A 23,853-nucleotide genomic window follows, 5' to 3' on the forward strand; every position below is an offset into this window, starting at 1 on the left:
GTCATATTGTAAATATAGTAATCTTTATTTTAACAAAGGAATAATCTTGCAATTGAAATAGATACATCCCCTTTTACTCAACACTCTCAGGCTAGGGGTCAGGCAGGTTTCAGATTTGCAGATCTCCAAGTTTCCTTCTAGCTCTAAGATTGTGATTCCAGGTGAGAACTAAATGACTTCCAGAAAAATGTAATGTCATATAAAAATATAAATGAATTATTGATAGTAACTACCTCTATATTATCAATAACTCTATATTACCTATAAAACTTTGGACAAACACACCTAGTAAAACTTTGTCAATGAATAGTAAAAATGAATATTTTCTCCTTATCAAATATTTTTAAAAATTTTAATACATTATAAAGCTGACTTTTAAGTGTTTTCTCTATTTGATTTTCTCATGAAAGGTGAAAATGTTAATGAGATATGAATGAGTAAAGCAGTGGAAAGAGGGGGAACAGGGTGAGATTCTTAGAAGAAAATGAAAGTAAAACATAAAGAACTGGATAATTTTAAACTGCTTACATTAAACATTTATTCTCACAAAAAATTACCTTCTCTTCTCTCTGCCATAAATGTACTCAATTCTTGTATTGTTGCTTTATCAACAGACATATGTACTTTAAGTTTATCCAATTCTTCTTGAAGGTTCATCCTGTGAAAATTAACACAATAAACAATTATTTTAAATGTGTAAGTTAAGGAATAATATAGCAAACATATAACAGTGGCAAAAATATTTTAAAAATACATGAATTAGACAGTAGTAAAATAAAAGCTAGAGTATATTAATATTAACAAATCCTAACAATTAAAATTGAATTTTAATGAGCATCTGGAAGGTAAAATGTTTAAACTGATTTTTAACTTTGTCTAAATAAACATGCTAAATAGGTAAAACATAAACTGTATAATTAAAAAAACCATCTATCGAGTTACCAGATCATTTTCTAACAGATACGCTATGTGAAATAATAATAAAATTGTTAATACATATCACTGAAAGCCAAAAGAGTAACTCTCTAGATGCCAAGTAAAGACAAAAAACCCTTACTAGTAAAATGGAATTGAGGTACCATGACAAGAGTCCTGGATCAAATACTGCCCATGGAGACTTCAGACCTTGAGACCTGAGTGGAGATGAAAGTTTATGTGCTAGGCCCTTCAGGGCTGACAGACAAAACTGGACTAACTGCAGAAAGCTGGGAGAAAAAATTTTGCTGAATGAATACCTGAATATCTGGGCTCATCTGGTTGAAGTTCCATTAAAAAGAGGCTTCTTGTCCTAGTCTGAGAGCAAGACAGAGTCAACCATGTGAGATTAGGATCCTAAGTCTATATTACTGGTTTCAAAATTGAGCCATTATACATTCGCAGAGAACCAAAGAAATGACAACAATGTAAAAACTGGTTTATGGCCATGTACACTGGAGAGTTCAGGCAGACACAATCATCCACTGCAGAGGTGTCTAAAACTGAGAGAATGGACAGGAGGAAAACCACCACAGAAAATAATTCTCAAAGAAGTCAGGTTTGCAGAGAAGAATAAATATGAATATGCTCAAAGCCATAAATGACAGTCTAAATATCACCCCATTCAAAATGGGAGAATGTACAGCAAGGAAAAAAGGATAATAGAATAATTCAAAATGAGTTCTTAAAAAATTAGAGTTTTTAAAATGGTGAAAAAAAGGAAAAAGAGGTGATAAACATATATTAAAAAGAACAGGGGTTTATGATACAAGAGAAGACAAATAAGAAAAAGAACCAAATACTAAATCTAGAAATGCTAATAAATAAAACAACTAAAGGTAGTAATAACAACATAATAATTGAAATTTAAAACTCAGTGGATGGGTTAAATAGCACACAGACAAAGCTAATGAAAATTTGTAAAATTAAAGACAACACAAAGAAACAAACAGAAGGAAATAGTAACTATATATAAAGTGTGTTAGAATGAGAAGGCCAGAAAGCATATAGTAGAAATTATTCAAAGAGAGAATTAAGAAAATGGGGAGAAAACAATATTCAACATACAATGACTGAAAGTTGAGAACCGATGAAAAAGATTGATTAACAGATTAAGAGAGTATCAAAAATTGAAAACAGAATTAATAAAACTATATTCACACTAGAAACACACTGAAACTGAAGGACACCAAAGAAAAAGAGACAACTCTAAAATCAAAAGATTGAGAAAAAAATCAACTAACAAAGAACTCAGGAATGGCAGTAGACTTCTGATATCACAAGAAAAGTCAGGTGGAAAATAAGTAATGTTTTCCACATTCCATGGTTTACTATTCATATATCCTAGATGAAAGAACTAATAAAGAATAGATTTTAGGAAGAAAACAAACTCAAAAGCAATGTATGAAACAAAATAGGGAATGATGATGAAAGACGTGTAAATGTATACATGGAAGTAAGCAAATATTTATTAAGCAAAGCAATCATAATACCTAAGTGAAGGTAGAACTAAAATTCTGAACAACAAAATGATGTTAGGTGAAGGAAAGGATCAGAGTTAAAGCATTTTAAGATCTTTGTATTGTTAAAGGAGAACAGAGGTATACTGACAAACTTCAGATGGTCAAATAAATGATCCATGTTAAAATTTCAAGAAAAAAACATTTAAAGAATGGAAAACACATCAAAAATTTACAAACCAGAAGAGGACAAAAAAAGAAATTAAAAATGTAATCACAATAAAAAATAAAATATACACTAAGAAAAAAACAATATTAAGGATAAATATGGTCATTACATAATAGTCAAAGAAATGATTTACCAGGAAGATATAACAGTTCTAAACTTTTATGTACTCAACAAAATAATAAAAACAATTCTTATAATAATTCAAATAAGAAGGTATATAAAGTAAAAAAACAAAACAAGTAGTTTACTTCTTGAAAAAATTGATGTTTACAGTTTGATACATATAGTTATATTTTTGTTCAAATAAACATAAATACACACATATAAAGAGTTTATAAATTGGGATCTTATACATTTGCAACTTAGGTTACAGATTGATGGGAAGGGCACACATACATGCACACATACATACCCATCTACAAAGTGATTAAGTCTAAATTAGGTTTTTGCTTTGTTTTGCTAAGAACATAGAACATAATGTAGCAAGATGGCCCCACGAAGAAAAAGCAGATGTAGCTCATCTCAACTTAGTTTTCCTTGGCTCTCAGATCACTAATCCAGTGGAACACAGGGCTACAGTTGTTAGAAATGTTACTTCATGCTTCTTTAGAGGTATTCTATGCTTACAGTTTGGCTTTTTTTAGGAAGAATTCACACAGTCCCTACCTTTACTATGATGCATTTATAAACATTAGGGACCACCTTGTTCTTGAGTCAACCCAGGCACCAACAAACCACATCTTGATGGGTGTTGGGAAAGTGGCTGACTTCCAAAGAGTCAGTGCTCAAGCACCCCCATACAGGGTGGATACTGGCTGTTTACTGACTCTCATTTATTACCCATTTATTATGGTGTTTCTGATACTCTGTTTGGTACAGGAACCACAATTCAAAATTTACTTCTTACTGGACAAATTATATGAGATGACTGTATTCAGAAGCTGGTCAATAGGCTACAAAGAGCCATGATCCCTGAGAGAAAGGAAATCAACAAAGAGAGCCCTAAGGATAGTCCAGATTTCTGCCAGGAGGCACTTGCTAGATCATGGTGTAGGGAGAGGGGGTCTTCACTGAGTTGAAGAAAAAGAGACTGGAGTTTGGGAAAGCTGAAATGTTTGGAATTTGTAAAGCACAGTATTCAGAGAAGGAAGCTACAAAGAGAAGGAACTGCAGAAATCTGCATAAGAAATCATTTGAGTCTCTGGCTGAATATTTTGTTGCACACGCATAGTATGAAACTCACTAAGGCAAGCAGAGGACAACCAGAGCTATAAACAGAACTATTCGCAGAGCTCTTACGGACTGGGAGACATTTGAACTCTGACCAGCTAGAGAGAAGAATATTGTTGACCACCAGGGGTACTCAACAAAGAACCCAAAAGGATCATTCTAATGAATAGGGATAAACAAGGCTCTGGTAAAGGATATGCCAAAGATGATGGTACTAGGATGTGGGGCTTTGGGGAGGTGCTTAGGTCATGAAAGTGGGGACCTCATGAATGGGATTAGTACTGAAAGCCCAGAGAGTTCCCTCACCCCTTCTATAGTGTGAGGATAAGACAAGAAGTCTGCAACCTGGAGGAAGACCCTCACCAGCCCATACTGGCATCCTGGTCTCAGACTTCCAGCCTCCAGAACTGTGAAAAATTAATTTCTGTTGTTTATAAGCTACTCAGTCTGTGGTATTTTATTATAGTAGACCAATGGACTAAGATATATGACCTCAAAAAATAAATACCATATGTATATGGTCTCATATGTATGAAAAACATTTAAGGTATCAACATCAAAAATTAATCCCTGGACTTAGAAAATAAAACTCAAAAATATACTTGCCATTTACTTCAGTGAAATATCTGTCAATAAATACAAAATTATATATATTTTTAGCTAACAATCTTGTTAACTGTTCGGCAAAATATAATGAAAATACAACAAAAATATTACTATATTCTACCAAAAGGTAGAGACAACCCAAATATCTATCAACAGATGAATTGATAAACAAAACATGGTATATACATACAGAGTAATATTACTCAGCCTTAAAAAGAAAAGAAATTCTGACACAAGCTACAACATGGAAAACCTTAAAAATATTATCACAAATGAAATAAACCAGACACAAAAAGAAAAATGACTCCACTAATATGAGATACCTAGAATAGGCAAATTCATAGAGACAGAAAAAAGAAAGAGGTGCTAAGGGAAGGGGGAATGGGGAGTTATTATTTAATTGGTACAGAGTTACAATTTGAGAAGATAAAAAAGTTCTGAAGATGGATGGTAGTACAACAATGTGAGTATATTTAATGGCACTGAACTCTATACCTAAAAACGGTTACAATGGTAAATTTTACGTTTTGTATATTTTACTGCAATAAAAATATATTATATCCCCCATGATTTAGGTTGATTATACAGAAAACAAAAGTACAAACCATTTCTATATTTTAGCCAGATGGAAGGGAAGGAAAGAGAAAGAAGAGGAAAAAATGGAAAGAAACCACTGTACAGCATGTTAAATGTACTAAATGCCACTGAATTGTATGCTTTAAAATAAAACTAATATGTAATTTGTACATTGCTAATGGTTATCCAAAAATACATTTGTTTTCAAAATATGTTATTATTAGCAGACATTTTTTGGCTAGGAATTTTATTTCCAAATCATGTTAGAGAAATGCAGTTCCTAAAATCTTCATTTCTACATATGGAAAAAAAAATATTCTTGCTTAGGAAGGCAGTGACTTGCTTTGCAGAAGAAAAAAATAGCTGAAATTTCCTATCATGATATTTTGATTTTAACTCCTCAAGAAATTATTATTGAATTTTATAAAATATTCTGTGAAATTACAACCTACATATATTTAATATTAAACCTAAGAGAGACAAAAGCACTCCATCCTGGGTTATGCCATTGATCTACAGCTTGTTTACTTTTCATCATTAAAAAAAATGATCAAAAGATCACTGAAATAAAGACTTCAGTTATTATTTAGAGGGTCAAATTCCCCATATCTATAAAACAAGTTTTAAATCGCAAATTCTAAACTCCTTTATAATTGACCCCCAACTCTAACTACCTTCATCGACAAGTTCACTACTCAGCATCAACTAGGAAAAATATCAGTAATTCTTTGCAAATATTTTGCATTCCCATACAGAAGTTAGAAATATTTGTGATGTGGAATCATTAAGATTTGGTATGGACTGTTATAAGGAGGTCAGATAGAGGAGTAAATCAATTATAATCCCCTAGGTTTCTGGTTTGAGCAAACGGAAAAATCATAATGCCATTTTCCCTGTTTTATGCCAATACTATTCCCTTATTAAAAGTTCTTATCATAATTTGCTTGTTTTCCCTGCTAAGCTGTGAGATCCTGATAAAAAGGGTGGCATATTATTTCTCTTTGTGTACCTGTGTCTAGCAGAGTGCCTAGCTGCAGCATTTTATACAGACTACAGATTAGTATTAAAAGACCAAAACTACCCCACCTACAGCAAGCTCCTGATTTATTTAGCCAAGGATACAGAAAACATACAGTGAATGTCTGCACACCTTCCCTTGACTTCTAGGGTTCCTATCAAAGACAAGCTGGATTTGCTGTATAATAAAAGCTTAATACCCTGTGGCACCTGAGCCCCTTTTATAGTTTTATATCACTACTCAGAAAAAATGTACACAAATACTTATATACTAATGTTTTTATTTAGCAGAATGTTAACCTGACTTTGTTGGTTCATAAATCTAACTTAGTGTCAGTAAGGCAACATCCTCAACTAAGTGAAAAAGCTGTGAGCCTACTGGCATTTCTGAAAGCTTTCCTCGCCTCTTTCTTTCTAGCATACCAAAGAGTGGTTTCACCTCATCAGCACACGGCAGCTGCCCCTAGAATAAACCTCGTTACAGTCTGAAATTAGTACTCTTCAGTACAACATTGCATATTCAGTTCCTAGCTTAGTGCCTAGTTCTAAATTACATTGTTTAAATACTGAATGCCTAAATAAATGAAGGTATGAATATCTGTTAGATAAATATCGAAGGAACCAGCCAATTTATTAGTTCATACGTTACTAAGTTCTTAGTCCTTTAAGATACCATTATGATATAATAAGTAGATGTATTTTATAAATCTAAATGAATTATTATAGGAACTATATTCCATGCAAATTTCTCAAGGCCTCAGATTTCCATACTACAGTCCCAACAAATAACTCTGACCATACTCAGTGGTAAAAACACCTGTAATATAGGTCAGTGGTAGTGTCATTTTTAATTACATTTTAAAACCTGATTTGGAGTTGCCACACAATTTTTTTTATTAGGATTTTGAAGAGTTAACTCAACTTTTACGATTGGATTGGATTTACAGTTGCCACAGAATATTTTATCAGGGTCTTGAAAAATTAACTCAATTTTTAAGATTTGTCTTAGAAGTACTATTCAAATTTGTTTTAAAAGTAGTTTTAGTAGACATCTTCTTTTAATGTTTTCTAGCCTTATATTTTAAAGATAGTTATTACTGTATAAATAGGGATAAATCTTACTCCTTAAACAGTCAGGACTGAGTATTATTAAACTAGATCCTGCTGTATGCCACAAAAATAAGAGTGCCTGGTCTATAGAAAAACCAGCTGAAACTTCTTGTTGCTGACAGGGGGAAGACATATTTATCCCTATTCTTCCCATTAATTAAATATAAAAACCCTGAACACAATACAGGAGGTCCCTGACTTACAATGGTTTGACAATGACTTTTCAACTTCACAATGGTGCAAAAGCAATATGCATTCAGTAAAAACTGTACTTAGAATTTTGATCTTTTCCTGGGCTAGTGATATGCTGTGCAATACTCCTGCACGATGCTCAGCAGCTGCAGAGAGTTGCAGCTCCCAGCTAGCCATGAAATCATGAAAGTAAACAGCCATTTACGACTTACAACCATTCTGCACCCATACAACCATTTTGTTTTCCACTTGCAGTACACTAGTCAGTAAATTATATGAGATATTTAACCCTTTATTATAAAATAGGCTCTGTGTGAGATGATTTTGCTCAACTGTAGGCCGATGTAAGTGTTCTGACACATTCAAGGTAAGCTGGGCTAAGATATGATGTCAGGTAGGTTAGGTATATTAAATGTATTTTTTAACTTATGATATTTTAAACTTATTATGGGTTTATTGGGACAGAACGTCATCAATAGCTGAGGAAGATCAGTACATAAAACAAATACAAGAAGACTGAAAGGCAAAGAAAAGAAGAAGAATAGGATAGGGACCTTAGGAGTAGAGGAACAGCACTAGAAGAACAACTCACAGTGATAAGTTCCCTGGCTTTCTTCTTTGCTCATAAATATCTGAAACTAAGTACTGGAGAAACTCATGACCCAGAAATGCCAACAGACACAAACAAAATGTCTCAAGGAAAGTCTGCTCTCTCAAGCCAAAGAGCCAGGAAAGGGACAGACTAGCAGGACAGAAATTTTATTGACAATAACCACCCCTACTCTAGCCATATACCACTAGAGGAAGAAAAACAGAAAAACAGTCTTGCTCTCTCTAACACTGAAGGCCAAGTGAGAAGCCTGGACTCCCATGCCCATCAAGTGGTAATGAGACACTCCTTCACACTCCCTTCAATGTAATGTCAGCAGGGGTCAAGTTAGGAGCTAAGACTCCCACCCCTTCCAGGCAGTAATAATGTGACCCTCTCCCTCAGGCATGATGTCATCAGAGGTCTGCTAAGTAAAAGATTTAAATAAGATCCAGAGTCTCAAAACATAATACTCCAATGTCCAAGAGACTACTGAAAATCACTTATCGTACCAAGAACAAAGAAAATCTCAACTTGATTGAGAAACCATAACTAAGAAATGATACCACAAGGTAACACACAAGCCAGAATTACTTGATAAGGATTTTAGAGTAGCCATGATTAAAATGCTCCAATGAACGGTTATGAATGATCTTGAAAAAAACAGAAAGTCTCAGGAAACTAAATAAGAGAAATAAAGAAGAATCAAGTGGGAATTTTAGAATTAAGAATCACGATAACCAAGAAACAAAACAAAACAAAACAAAAAAACTTCACTGCATGGGCTAAATAGCAGAGATGATAGACAAAAGAGGAAAGAATCAGCGAACTTGAAGGCAGAACAATAAAAATTACCCAATTTGAACAACAGAGATAAAATAGTCTGAAAAATAAAATGAACAAAGCCTCAGGGACCTGTAGGACAATACTAAAAGATCTAACATTTATGTCAATTGAGTCCCAGAGTAGAAGAAATAGAATGTGGGGCTGAAAGAAGTTATTTGAAAAAATAATGACCAAAATTTCCCAAATTTGACAAAAGGCACATACCTAGAGATTCAAGGAACTTAGAGAATTCACAGAAGAGTAAACCCAAAGAAATTCATGCCAAGACATGTCATAATCAAACTTTTAAAAAGTTAAGACAAAGGAAAAATTCTTGAAAGCAGTTAGAGAGAATGATGTATTACTTTTAAGGGAGCAATGATTCAAATAACAGTGTATTTATCATCAGAAACCACGGAGGCCAGAAATAAGTGGTACATCCTTCAAGTGCCAAAGAAAAAAACAGCCAACCTAGAATTCTCTATCCAGTGAAAATATCCTTTGATATTGATGTACAACTAATAGGTTTCTCTATGTATTTAGAGACAAGAGTTAAGACAACATATTATAAAGGGAGGAGGGTAAAAGCACACAGATAGAAGTAAGGTTGCTACATTCCTGAAGTGGTAAAATGTTGACACCAATAAACTATAATAAGTTATATGTGTAAAATACTGAGAGCAAACACTAAAAAAAAAAAAAAAAAAAAAAAAAAAAAACTTATTCAAAGAGATATACTCCAAAACCTTATAGATAAATAAAAACCAATTCTAAAAAAATGTTCAAGTAACACATAGGAAGGGAGGACAAGAGAAACAGAGGAAACAAACAGAAAATATAAATAATAACATAGTAGACTTAGCTGTAACATATCAATAATGCAAGATATGTCAGCATGTAAAAATGTAAATTATTTCTATACACTAGCAATGTACAAGTAGAAACCAAAACTAAAGTTTATAATATCATTTCTAATAGCTCCAAAAATTAAATACTTTTGTACAAATCTAACAACAGTATTAGACATACAGAATCTGCATGCTAAAACTACAAAACACTGATAAAAGAAAATCTCAACAAATTAAGTATTCTTAGAATAGAGGACTCAACGTGGTTAATATGTCAATTCTCGCCAAATTAATCTATAGATTTAGCACAATTCCAGTCAAAATTCCCACAAGATTTTGGTAGTTATAGCTATTTTTAAACCTATTTTTATAGGTAAAACTTTTATGGAAAAGCAAAGTGATGAGAAAAGCTAAAACAATTTGAAAAACAATAAAGCTATTTGACTCACACTGAGTTCAAGACTTATTAGAGAGCTACAGAGATCAAGACAGTATGGGGCTCACAAAAGTTTAGGAATTCACATTAATGGAATAAAATAAAGAGTCTTGAAATAGACCTGCAGAAATATAGTCAGCTGATATTTGGCCGTTACAAAGGCAACTTATTGGAAAAGGAATAGTCTTTTCAAAACTGATGTTGATACAATTGGGCATATATCTTTGTAAAAAATGAACTTTAACCTATAACCCACACCTTATACAAAAATTAGCTAAAAAATGGATCATAGAGCTAAATATAAAACTCTTTAGAAGAAAACATAGGCTAAATACTTGTGACATCAGGTCAGAAAAATAGTTATTAGGTATGACATCAAAGCCATAATCCATAAAGGAAAAAAATTGGTAAGTTGGACTTTATCAAAATTAAAATTTTGTCATGCAAAAGACATTGTTCAGGGAATGAAAAGGCAATCTACAGATGGGGAGAAAATATTTTCAAATAATATATTTGATTAAGTTCTTGCATACAGAATATATAAATAACAAGTATTGTTTAATTAGTTCAATCAATCTTTTAAAAATGAGCTAAAGAGTTGAAAAGACACTCATAAAAGAAGATATAAAGACAGCAAATAAGCACATGAAAAGATCATTACCATTAGCCATTAGGGAAATGCAAATTAATATTACAATGGAATACTAATACACACTTATGGGAATGGTCTTAAAAAAAATGGCAACACCAAGTGCTGACAAGAATGTGGAGCAACTGGCTCATATGAATTCCTGGTAGGAATAAGAATGGTATAGCCACTCTAGAAAACAGTTTGACAGTTTCTTACAGAGTTATACAGACATTGACCATACACACAGCAGTTCTACTGCTGGGTATCTACCTTAAAGAATTAAAAAGTTATGTTCACACAAAAATCTATGTATAGGACTTCCCTGGCGGTCCAGTGGTTAAGACTTCCTACTTCCAACACAGGGGCCGTGGGTTCAATCCCTGGTTGGGGAACTATGATCCCCCGGGATGTGCAGCGCAGCCAAAAAAAAAAAAAAAAAAAATCTATGTATACCAAAGATCTATACATAGTTGCAAAAAACTAGAAAAGACCCAAAAATTCTTCAGGAGACAGACAAACAAACTGTGGTACATCTATACAATGGAATACCATCTAGCAGAAAAAGGAACAAACTGGACGAACCGACATGAATAAATCTCAAAGGCATTATGCCAAGTGAAAGAAGCCAGTCTCAAAAAGTTACAGATTATATGATTCCATGCATATAACATTCTGAAAAAAGGCAAAGCTACAGGGAGGAAGAACAAATCAGTGGTTGCCAGGTGCTAGGGATGGTGGGAAGATGTGACTACAAGCGGGTAGGACAAGGAAATTTTTTGAGATGATGGAACTAGTTTGTATCCTGATTGTGGTAAGAGTTACTTGAATCTATTGTGCATGTTATAGATATATGTAATATATCTATAACACTATATGTGCTACAACTCAAAAAACTGTATGCTAAAATGTACTATATATAAATTTTAAAAAAACAAAAAACTTCTGTCATCAGTAAACAAACTTCAACGAATAAAAAGACGTTTCCTTTCTTATTGTTTCATCATGATATTTCTAGTTTAATTTTTAACACTATATTTCATCAGAACGTTCCCAAGAAAACTCCCTGAGAGTAGGAAGTTTGTCTGATGTTCTCATTTCATTCACCAAGCAGAATGCCTGTCACACAGCAGTAACTCAAACACATTTCTTAACTGAATAAATGTTTCACAAAATAACACGCACCCCAAAACATTATTATATGACTTAAAGTTTACATCAATTATTTAGCACTCTTCAAGGTTATCACCTCAAACTTCACTCTTATTTAATAAATTAAAACTGATATGAAAAATAAATATTTTGCAAATGGCTATCACATTAATAAATTTAAATGAACTTCAGGGGGAAAAAATCCACACTTTTAATGACTCTTAGCATCTAATTTACAGAGCTACTTGTAACATACGCATACTGCTGGGTGAACAGACCAGGGTTCTAACAGTTCCCAAGCTTCCTTAAAAAGGCTTTATTAGTTTTTCTTTAGTTCTATTTCATTAATGAGCAAAATAAACCTCAAATAAACACCACTTACAACTAACCTCTGCTTGAATTTTTTTTGAATAGATTAGATCTTGCATCTAGTTAATTAGGTTTCGCACCTATTTTGTCCAAAATTAACTTTCGTATTTGGAGACAAAAAGATCACTTAAGATTATCAGAGAAAGTACAAATACATGGTACACCACAGATAAACCCTATGAAAATATTATGGTAAGTGAAAGAAGCTAGTCACAAAGAACCACATATTATATGACTCCATTTATATGAAATATCCAGAATAGGTAAATCTATACCCACAGAAAGCAGATTAGTGGTTAGCTAAGGGGTGGAGAGCAGTGGAAGAATTAATGGAGGTAACAAGTAAACTGTGTGGGGCTTTTTGGGGGGAGTAGGTAATGAAATTGTTCTAAAATTTATTGTGATGATGGGTGCACAACTCTTCAAATATTCTAAAAAACACTGACTTGTTCACTTTATATGGTGAATTACATAGCTTGTGAATTATATCTCAAAAAAGCTATCAAAAATTATCAGGGAATATATCTGGGACAAATCTATAAAATCTACAAAAATTTTCAAGATAAGAAACTTTATTATCAGCATCAAACATTTAATACTAATAGAACGTAGTATACTTTGAGGTAATTGGAAGTATACATTTAAATGTATACTGAAATGATCATTTCTTCAAAAGTTTATCATTGCATGGAAAAGGTGGCAATCTAAAGCTACATGTGTTATTATATAGTATGTAAAATAAGATTCTAATTTACAGCTATGAAAATTCAATATTTAATTACATTATGCCACATGATACTAAATTCTAGTAATCTAAAAGACATCCAGCCTTCAAAAAAATCACATGGTCTGAGTGTAAAAAATTTAACTCTAAATGAAGAAATAGTTAAGTAGCAAGAGGCTAATGTGTTGGTCTAACTCCTTTCTGTTTAAAAAAAAAAAAAAAAAAGAGTGTCCTTTCTTTGCCAAGCTGAATATAATAGCTTGTGAATTATAAGATCAAGGAAGCAAACTGTATGTTTTCTAAAATATGAGTATCCTTCATCAAGTTTTATAGTTAGGGCAGCTAAAAGACCTATGTGGAGGGATCAGCATTAAGCCCAAAGGACAGGCAGTGCACAGCAAGAAAGAAAGCAATTCCCTCGTCTCTTTTGCAGGTCACCACCAAGGACCATGTTAGCAGATCCATACCAGACCTTTAACAGGCAGTTCTGCTGCTACCAGTAATTAGCTTGGACAGCTCTAGCTCCAAGAGTAGCAGCAAGGCTACACCATAATGAGCTCAGCTGGGATTAGCAGGACAGGGCAGGGAACCAAGAGAGCTCAGGCATTCTGCATTGCGTATGTATCTAGGAGATCAAACAAGGATGCCTGGCTAGGTTATCCCCTCTCCACCTCATTCCAAAAATGAAGCACGGCAGTGTCTAAAATACAGGCTAATGAAGAGCGACACCTCCAACAGATGAGAGCCACATTAATTAACACAATCCCTAGATCATATTATACAGTTTTAGCTAGAGCTAGCAAATGTGCAACTTGTTATTGCATTATACATATATATATTTTAAAAGCTAATCTTTTTTCTCACTTTTACAGGCAAACCAGATTATTTCATTTTCCAAGTTTTATAAAGAATTTCTCTCATGGCCTTTCAGACACAAAGAATTTCTCTCAAATGTTTATCTAAGTAGACATTGTTAAAAAAGGAAACTCACTTTTGAATCATTAGCTCCTGGTTCTCCCTTTTGAAATAGGCCAGTTCATTCCATACAGCGTCAGAATCTTGTCGAAGTTTTTGGGGATCTGCTCTCTTTATTTTCCTGATTTCCATCCTATTTTTAAAATGAAATTGCTTTCTTACTTAACATGCTCAAAGTGTAATAAAAATTCATTTATACATTCCCTAAAATTTAAAAATATCTATTGACCAAATTTCTAAATCAAGTTCACTGTGCAATGAATTTCCTAAAACCTAAGTAGGTAGAAATTAAAATCCTAGATCATGATTTCCTAAAAAGCTAAACTGCTGCTATGGAAAGCAAACTTTTAAGCAGACACGTGATATTCTCAGGTCTATTTCTCTCATTTATTCTACTAGTAATAAAACATACATTGCAGAAATGTCGCAGTTTAAAAAAGGACTATAAGCAATCAACACATCTAGAATTTGCTGTCAACCAATCTGAATGTGGTTTATGTGCTCTATCTTAAAACAAGCAGTTATCAGTGAATATCAGAATATCAGATAGTTAGCAAGCAGCCTTCACACTTCTAGTGACTACTAAAAAGTTAGGTAAGCAGAGGCTAAATCCAGGACAAATAGATTTATCATTGCTTTACTGAAAAGCAATATGAAACACTTTCTGTTCTTCAAAGGAAAAATTAGATGTGACAATAACCTATAAAACATGCCAAATGACCTTTACGTTTTCATTCTCTGTACATAAAACAAACTGTTCATTTTTCTTTTGTAAAAGTGCAGTACTGGCTAATTTAAAAACTTTCTCTGTAGAACAGACCAATGTGTATCATCAACATTGCCCTAAAGGATCCATCTCAAAAGATGAGACGGTAGTAGATTTTCTGTACTCATTCAGTCCTTTGCCCTCTGTTGATACTGTTAACAGGGGAGCCATTTACGACTAACCAAGATCTGAACACCTGTTCAGAGCAATTGAACTGAGACTGCCAATTCATTCAGATAGGCTGCAGAACAAACTGATGGATAGTAAAGATTTTCAAATTGCATATTAGGGTGAAGTAGTTTTAAGATAGTTAACTATATATGTGAATTTCCTATTTCTCATGTCTTTCAAATAAAACTTAAATACTTTTTGAGTTATATATATTGTAACACCAGTATTTTATTTATTTAAAGTAGTTTTTCAATCATATGGATGTGAACTATTTTTGCTTTGTTATATACTTTTGTTGTTACTCTACAGATATTAAAAATATATACAATAATTCATAATCACCTATGCTAATATTTCTGCAAATGATAGGAAAATCTATAGTTATTGCTAAGACATTTCTATTTTCATTTATTATATTCTCTATTTTAAAATCCTCAATAAAGATCTGACTACCAAATAATTTCTTTAAAATCAAACAAAAGCCATTAAAGCACCTATATGATGCTACTCCGTTCCATTTAATATTTAGGGAAATGGCTTTATGAGCTATGTAACTCACATGCCACTGCCTTCTTCCCACTGTTTTAATTGCTCTTTTACTGCTCTGTAGTTGGTCTGTAACATCTGTAGCCTTTCCTTGTGTTTTTCATGGGCATCTCTTAGCTCATCATTTTCTTGGCTCTGTAGAACACAAAAAAGCAAGTATACAAGTCTGAACAAAGTATTAGTATACTGTTACAAATAAAAGGCTACCAATCTAAGTATGAAATTTGAAAGAAAATAGTATATAAATATGAATTAATTTGTAATACTTATTTAAGTAGAAGAAAAAGAAGAATTCCTAAAGTCACAGAACAGGTTTGCTTGATAAATTTGAGGCACTCATGGCATTTTTAAAAATCACTTAAGTAATCTCAAAATTTTGGCATCAAATTAGTTTCATTCCTTTCCCTTTTGATAATTAGTATATATACATGTATTTATGAACCAATCTTACATATTCAATTTTTTTTCTTTTTCAGGATTTGTCCACACATAACACGTCACTATTTTGTTAGTTATAAGTGCACATATAATTAGTGTAAGGACACTAATCATAGTAAGACCATAATCTTAAGAACACTATTTAAATTAATTCAATTTCTTTTACCATAGAATATGGAAAAGAACACAGAAATCTATATATATATATATATTTTTTATGGTCAGTTGATTTTTTTTACAACTTTATTGGAGTATAATTGCTTCACAATGGTGTATTAGTTTCTGCTTTATAACAAAGTGAATCAGTTATACATATACATCTGTTCCCATATCCCTTCCCTCTTGCGTCTCCCTCCCTCCCACCCTCCCTGTCCCACCCCTCCAGGCGGTCAAAAAGCACCAAGCTGATATCCCTGTGCTATGCGGCTGCTTCCCACTAGCTATCTACCTTACGTTTGGTAGTGTATAAATGTCCATGCCTCTCTCTCGCTTTGTCACACCTTACCCTTCCCCTCCCCATTTCCTCAAGTCCATTCCCAAGTAGGTCTGTGTCTTTATTCCTGTTTTACCCCTAGGTTCTTCATGACATTTTTTTTTCTTAAATTCCATATATATGTGTTAGTATACGGTATTTGTCTTTCTCTTTCTGACTTACTTCACTCTGTATGACAGACTCTCGGTCTATCCACCTCATTACAAATAGCTCAATTTCGTTTCTTTTTATGGCTGAGTAATATTCCATTGTATATATGTGCCACATCTTCTTTATCCATTCATCTGATGATGGACACTTAGGTTGTTTCCATCTCCGGGCTATTGTAAATAGAGCTGCAATGAACATTTTGGTACATGACTCTTTTTGAATTATGGTTTTCTCAAGGTATATGCCCAGTAGTGGGATTGCTGGGTCATATGGTAGTTCTATTTATAGTTTTTTAAGGAACCTCCACACTGTTCTCCATAGTGGCTGTACCAATTCACATTCCCACCAGCAGTGCAAGAGTGTTCCCTTTTCTCCACACCCTCTCCAGCATTTATGGTTTCTAGATTTTTTGACAATGGCCATTCTGACTGGTGTGAGATGATATCTCATTGTAGTTTTGATTTGCATTTCTCTAATGATTAATGATGTTGAGCATTCTTTCATGTGTTTGTTAACAGTCTGTATATCTTCTTTGGAGAAATGTCTATTTAGGTCTTCTGCCCATTTTTGGATTGGGTTGTTTTTTTGCTATTGAGCTGCATGAGCTGCTTGTAAATTTTGGAGATGAATCCTTTGTCAGTTGCTTCATTTGCAAATATTTTCTCCCATTCTGAGGGTTGTCTTTTGGTCTTGTTTATGGTTTCCTTTGCTGTGCAAAAGCTTTGAAGTTTCTTTAGGTCCCATTTGTTTATCTTTGTTTTTATTTCCATTTCTCTAGGAGGTGGGTCAAAAAGGATCTTGCTGTGATTTATGTCATAGAGTGTTCTGCCTATGTTTTCCTCTAAGAGTTTGATAGTTTCTGGCCTTACATTTAGGTCTTTAATCCATTTTGTGCTTATTTTTGTGTATGGTGTTAGGGAGTGATCTAATCTCATACTTTTACATGTCCCTGTCCAGTTTTCCCAGCACCACTTATTGAAGAGGCTGTCCTTTCTCCACTGCACACTCCTGCCTCCCTCATCAAAGACAAGGTGACCATATGTGCATGGGTCCATCCCTGGCCCCTCCATCCTGCTCCATTGATCTATCTTTCTGTCTTTGTGCCAGCACCACACTGTCTTGATCACTGTAGCCCTGCAGTATAGTCTGAAGTCAGGGAGCCCGATTCCTCCAGCTCCGTTCCTCGTCCCCAAGATTGCTTTGGCTATTCGGGGTCTCCTGCTTTTCCATACAAATTTTGAAATTTTTTGCTCCAGTTCTGTGAAAAATGCCAGTGGTAGTTTGATAGGGACTGCACTGAATCTGTAGAGTCTGCATTATATTACTGCAATTTTACCTGTCTCAACAGTATTTATATCTTGTCATTATACTTTGAATATATATCTAGTAGGATAACTTCAATAATTCTCTTAAGTAGTTATTAGGACGTATTTGAGCCCTGTGTGTACCGAGTGGTATGTATGCCATATGGAAATGGAAGTGCTTGATGAAAAAGCATGAAAACAGCATTACTGATGGGGAAAGTAGAATAAATGTTATTCTAAAGAGTTTTAGAAGATATAAATCACAGCCACTGCATAATTACTTGCTAAAAAGTAGCATTGTTTAATACTATGGTTAAAAATTCAGGATACAGAATTCAATTTTGTTTGTTTCAATTGGAGAACCATATATTAAGAACCTATTATATGCAGGGTGTTAAGTGCTGATAAGAGTTCAACTCCTGCTGCTCAAACTTACTAAATTTTACCTTGACGTAGCTGCTTAAATTCAACGTCTCAATCTCTCCATCTTCAAAATGAAGCTATTTACGGACTTTCCTGGTGGCACAGTGGTTAAAAATCTGCCTGCCAATGCAGGAGACATGGGTTTGATCCCTGGTCCGGGAAGATCCCACATGCCGTGGAGCAACTAAGCCCATGTGCCACAACTACTGAGCCTGAGTTCTAGAGTCAGCAAGCCAAAAATATCCCATGGGCAGTCACGGAATTAGGTCCATTTATTAGATCATTCAATAAAATATTTACAGAGTAACTTCTATGTATTTTGCAATTTAACTAGCTAAACTAGAGGCTCTAACTTGTACAAACAAGTCTCAATGACTAAAATATTAGAAAATAGTAAAGTTGTATCAACTGACTTTTCTCAATGATGTTTGTAATTATACTTCTGAGTTGATAAGAATAGAAATGATTCTTGATCAAATCATCTAGTTTGCTCAAAGGCTTCTTGACAGGCATAAAGCAAACTAAGAACATGAACACTATTAATAAAACAGTGGCTCAATCTTCAGAGTATGATAGCAAGGTTTCTTAAGTTAAGAAAAAAAACATTTATAGAATACCAAGGATTCCATGGATGTTTAATTTCAGCAGAATGTATAAACTTCATGAATATTAGAGCATTAAAAAATAAAAGACATATAAACTATATTCAAAGGACATATTAATGTTATTAAATGGCATAGAAAAGTAGTAAAAGAATTAAGTTGCCAAATGCATGAAAGTCAGTAAAGCAGAGATTCATGGCACTAGTAATCTCAAGGATAGTAAGAATTTCATAAAGCTCTGATGCACTGGTTTCCAAATTAAATTTTATAATTCACTACACCCATGAATTCAGGATTTGGAATTGGGTGGGATTTTTATAATAAGAACTTTCATCTCTTCTGTTACTATTGACTCTACAATTACAACATTGGTTGCCCATCTTGAAAACAGGTACAACTAGCCACAGAAGAGAGCTTAGTAAGACAATATGTTAATGTTTATACAATTATATATTATTATAATATATAGTATTAGAATAATATGCATGAAGAGCATGTCAATGTATCAAAATTTATATACATATGTACCACAGGCTCCTGAAATTTCTTTGTTCCTCCCTCCCTCCCTTCAATCCACCTTGGTGATCAACTTGGGACCCTAAAGCTACCTACCATGCCATGATCATGTCTTTTGTCTTTAGTGTTTCCAACAGTATCTTCCATAGAGCAACAGTCTTTTGGGAAATATTAATAGGTATAATCAAGTAAATCTGATAAATAATGTATCTCTACCTTCCTATAGATTCACAATGCACATTGGTATGTTAAAGGATCACAAAAATAGAAAAACATCAATCCATTGCTCACATATTTAAGCAAGGAACATTTTGTCTGCCATGTTCCCATTAGCTTCTTGCAGAGCAGTATTCAAAAGAATACCAACATGGGAAAGACCATGACAAAAATTCAACGTGTATTAGTGGGGAATGGTCTTCAAAAGGAGCTCCATGATCCCAATGTATTTTAAAAACCATAAGACACTGTTATGTGTTGAAATGAATCTCTCCCTAAAAGATATGTTGGAGTGCTAACCCCATTATCTCAGAATGTGACTTTATTTGGAGACGGGATCTTTATAGAGATAAACAAGTTAAAATGAGATAGGGTGGGTCCTAATCCAATATGATTGGTCTTCATAAAAAGGAGAAATTTAGACACAGAGAGAGGTTTGAATAGAGGGAAGGTGATGCGAAGACACAAGGAGGCCATCTATAAGCCAGGGAACACCTGAGACTACCAGTAGCTAGGAGAGAGGAATGGAGCAGATTTTCCCACACAGACTTCAGAAGGAACTAACCCTGTTGACACCTTGATTCTGGACTTTTCTAGCATCCAGAACTTTGAGACAATACACTTCTGTTCTTTTAAAGCTAGTCAGTTTATGGTAGTTTGTCACAGCAGCCCTAGGAAACTGACACAAACACACCACTAATTCCTATCTTACGTTATAGTCACGTGCTTGAGTAATAGCAATAGCATTAATACTATAGCTTAATAATCGAGAAGATAGAAACAGGTCTTCTGTCTTCACTAAATATGAGTTACATTTACTAAAGTCAGGTTGTAAATTTAAAAATGCCCTGGGCCCAACTACACTCCTTGGAGTTGCTTTAATATACATGTTTTTTTTACCCATTCCTTTTGTCAAATGCTATTGATTATAGTGCCTTTTTCATTCAGCTATTTTGCTCCTTTAAAATAAGAAATCCTTTCCTACCAAATGATAAAATGCAAAGAAAAAAATTTGCTCCCATTTTTTCCCTTATCTTGCAAATCTGTGAAAGAAAACAATCATTTGAAATTCACAATTATCATCAATTAACTTGAAAGAATACAGAAAAAATATAAATGAAAAAGAAATCGTGTGAAAAATAATTTTACTCTAAAAATAAACTTGAGGCCTCATCCAAGAGAGCTGTTGTTAGAAAAAAGGAATGAGGAAATAAATTAGTATAATGTTTCTGAGACTCTCTGAAACAAGAAATTTAAGAAGTGGAAGAGAATAGATCTAAAAATGTCTGAATTGCTCTACTCCTTCCTGCCAAAAACAAGGAACTAAAAAAGACTCAGACTTTTGGGGGCAAATGAGTGGAGTGGGATATGTGATGGTTAATTTTTTATGTTAACTTGACTGCCCAGGTATTTGGTTAATCGCTGTTCCTGTGTGTATCTGTGAGGGTGTTTCTGTATGAAATTAACATTTGAATCAATACACTAAATAAAGAAGACTGCCCTCCCCAATCTGTCTTTGAGCTGGGACACTGGTCTCCTGCTTTCAGACTCAGACTGGGACTGGAACTTACATCATTAGCTCTCCTGGTTCTCAGGCCTTTGGACTCAGGCTGGAACTATACCATTAGCTCTCCTGGATCTCCAATTTTGACAACTACAGATCTTGGACATCTCAGACTCCATAATCATGTGATCATATAAGCCAATTCTCCTTAGAGTAAATCAATCTCTCTCTCTCTCTCTCTCTCTCTCTCTCTCTCGCTATACACACACACACACACACACACACACACACACACACGTATTTCAGAATAATGATATCTCATTAGGGAAGACTAAAGGATTGTATCTTATTGTTTCTATTTCTCCAGAGAACCCAGATTAATAGAGGACAGAAGTAGAAGCCTTGGTATGTAAATTTCAAGAATTATGCAAAAGAAGGATGATGGTGCCCTAAACATGCTCATAATATCCTGTTTGTACCTCCACGTTCACACCAATACACTAGATTCTAACTACTCACTCAGCATCATTTTTTTTCTCCTGTTATACAAGTGACTAGCACAATGCTTGGTTAATTGCATTAGCCAATAAGTTACAAATGAGTAAACAAATGAATGAGCAAATAACTACAGGTGTATAAATTTCAAGTAGGCTAAATCTTAGCAAGCTGAGGTCATCTGATCATTTTATTTTGGGGAGAAACAACAGATGATAATTTTCCTTTGTTTAGAACTAATAGTTTAAATCTGAATAAATATAAATTAAAACAATGTTTAGTGAAAAGGCAGAAAAAAACTTCTAATTGTAGCTTACGGTTAACTATATCTCTAAACTATATTTTGCTCTAGAGTACAAAACATTTTCCTCCTAAGAATAATCTAGATGACAAAGAATCTAAGTTTTAAATATTTGGATTCTAATCATCTATAAATTGGGCTTGTCACAGAATATTATAAAACTATTTGAGATTCAGTTAAATGGCTAAATCTCAAACAGTGTTGGCCTTCCGGTAGTTGTGAATGAAGAATGACAAGTTTAGCCATATTAAATTCACAGAAAAAATTAAAGCCCTCAATATAGTCACATAAAATTGGTTCAATACACATAACCAACTTCTTCTGAGAAAGATAATTCACAAAGTATGAGTTGGAAAGTATAAACTCTTAAAGATAGAACAATAAATGCATATGCTTCTTAAAGATTGGAAGAACACAGATTCAAATGTCATGCATTCTGAGACAAATTCAGTTGAAATGGAAAAAATAATACATATTTATTTGCCACTTTGACTATATAATTTTTCTGTAAAGGACAATTTTAAGTGGCCTGAACTAGGTTAGCATAGTTGTTAACTCATGTTTCTTTGTGTATGTTTATCATATATAAAGAACCACAGGAAATTCCTCTTTCCATTTGCTGTAGCTGTATTTTTTGGCTTCTGAGGAGCTATAAGAAATTTATTCCCAATACAGAGTCAAAATATTCCCTAATAATTTTAAAGTAGTGAATAAACATTTAGTTTTTAAAGTAGCAAAATTTTTTATTACTTTACGATCCTCAGAAATCTTAAGAACTAGACTAACCAATTTACACATTTTAAAAAAAGTAATTAAATTCAGGAAAGATAAATGATAAGCAGTAATTTGTGAAATGAATGTTTACTTTGGCATATCCTTACCTATGCAAGGTTATTACTAAAGAAAGGATTTAATGTTCACCTTTAGCTGTAGTGCCTTCTCTAAGTTTTCAATCTTTCTTTCAGCATTTCTCAGCTCCTTTAGTTCCTCTGAGTCTAAGAAAGAGCTCTTTGGGGACAAAGACCTTGAGCGTTTCACAGGTGGTTCCTTGAGAATAAAACAAGGACATGGTTGAACTAGTTGGAACACTGGATTATGAAAGACATGCAAAATTAAAGAACAAGTAATTTTGAATACTAATAATGAATTATAAAAAAAAATCTTGCATGGAATACCAGAGAAATAACAAGCAGAATTACCACAGTGCTACCGCTAAAGGTTTCTCTGTGACTCATTAATGAGAATATTCATTTACATTTACATTGTTTCTTTCAGAATAATGATGTCCCATTAGGGAAGACTAAAGGGTTATAGACTCAGAAATGCAAGAAACCTCATTACAAAGGAGGGGATAGAGGCTGGTCTAATTGCTCTATAAGGGTCCAAGGTTACACTTGATAGGACAACCAGAAACAAGAGGGAAAGGATTTTTTTCCCTTTGAAATAGTTTAACACATTGTGAAGTTGAAGGAACAATATGCTTGAGGAATATAAATACAACAGACAGTAGATCTTATACCATAATGACCATATGGTCATTAACTATAATGTGGCTAACTAGAGACAAGAATGTGTGTTTATATTATGTACAGCTTCATATACCAATCTGGAGAAGGAATATGTGAAAGCAACTATTAAGCTGGGCAACATATTGTTCATACTTACTGCATGTCCTTATGAAAAAGAAAGAAAATTCTTTCAAAATATCACTCTCATTTTCTTGACTTTTGTTAAAAGCAATGAAACATCAAAGCAGTACATTTTTAAAGCTCAACAATACAGCACACAACCAAATTAGGCCCTATAAGGTCTCTCAATTTTAGGAGTATTTTCTTTCATTTAAATAAAGCTCAATGCTGTGAAACTACTCCAAAATGGCAAGAAACATATAACGCAGTTATGTTTAAATACATACATACATACATAAATAAAGCTAGTTCTTCTGAAAATTACTAATAATATTAGGGGGAGTAAAAAAGAATGCTAC

General features: G+C 33.6%; 1 protein-coding gene across 5 annotated transcripts in view; it reads right to left on the bottom strand.

Annotated features, from left to right (window-relative positions):
- The window catches only part of CNTLN (centlein), a 361,905-nt gene that overhangs the window by 138,673 nt on the left and 199,379 nt on the right, over positions 1–23,853 (bottom strand). For all 5 annotated transcript variants that reach the window (XM_060102081.1, XM_060102083.1, XM_060102084.1 and 2 more), the window contains exons 10-13: positions 22,788–22,913; positions 15,438–15,559; positions 13,958–14,074; positions 558–658 (exon numbers count right to left, since the gene is read on the bottom strand). In XM_060102081.1, the coding sequence (XP_059958064.1) occupies positions 558–658; positions 13,958–14,074; positions 15,438–15,559; positions 22,788–22,913 (466 nt within the window). The remainder of the gene's footprint in view (positions 1–557; positions 659–13,957; positions 14,075–15,437; positions 15,560–22,787; positions 22,914–23,853) is intronic.

The sequence above is a fragment of the Mesoplodon densirostris genome, chromosome 6, assembly GCF_025265405.1.
Source record: "Mesoplodon densirostris isolate mMesDen1 chromosome 6, mMesDen1 primary haplotype, whole genome shotgun sequence".
Classification (NCBI taxonomy): Eukaryota; Metazoa; Chordata; class Mammalia; order Artiodactyla; family Ziphiidae; genus Mesoplodon; species Mesoplodon densirostris.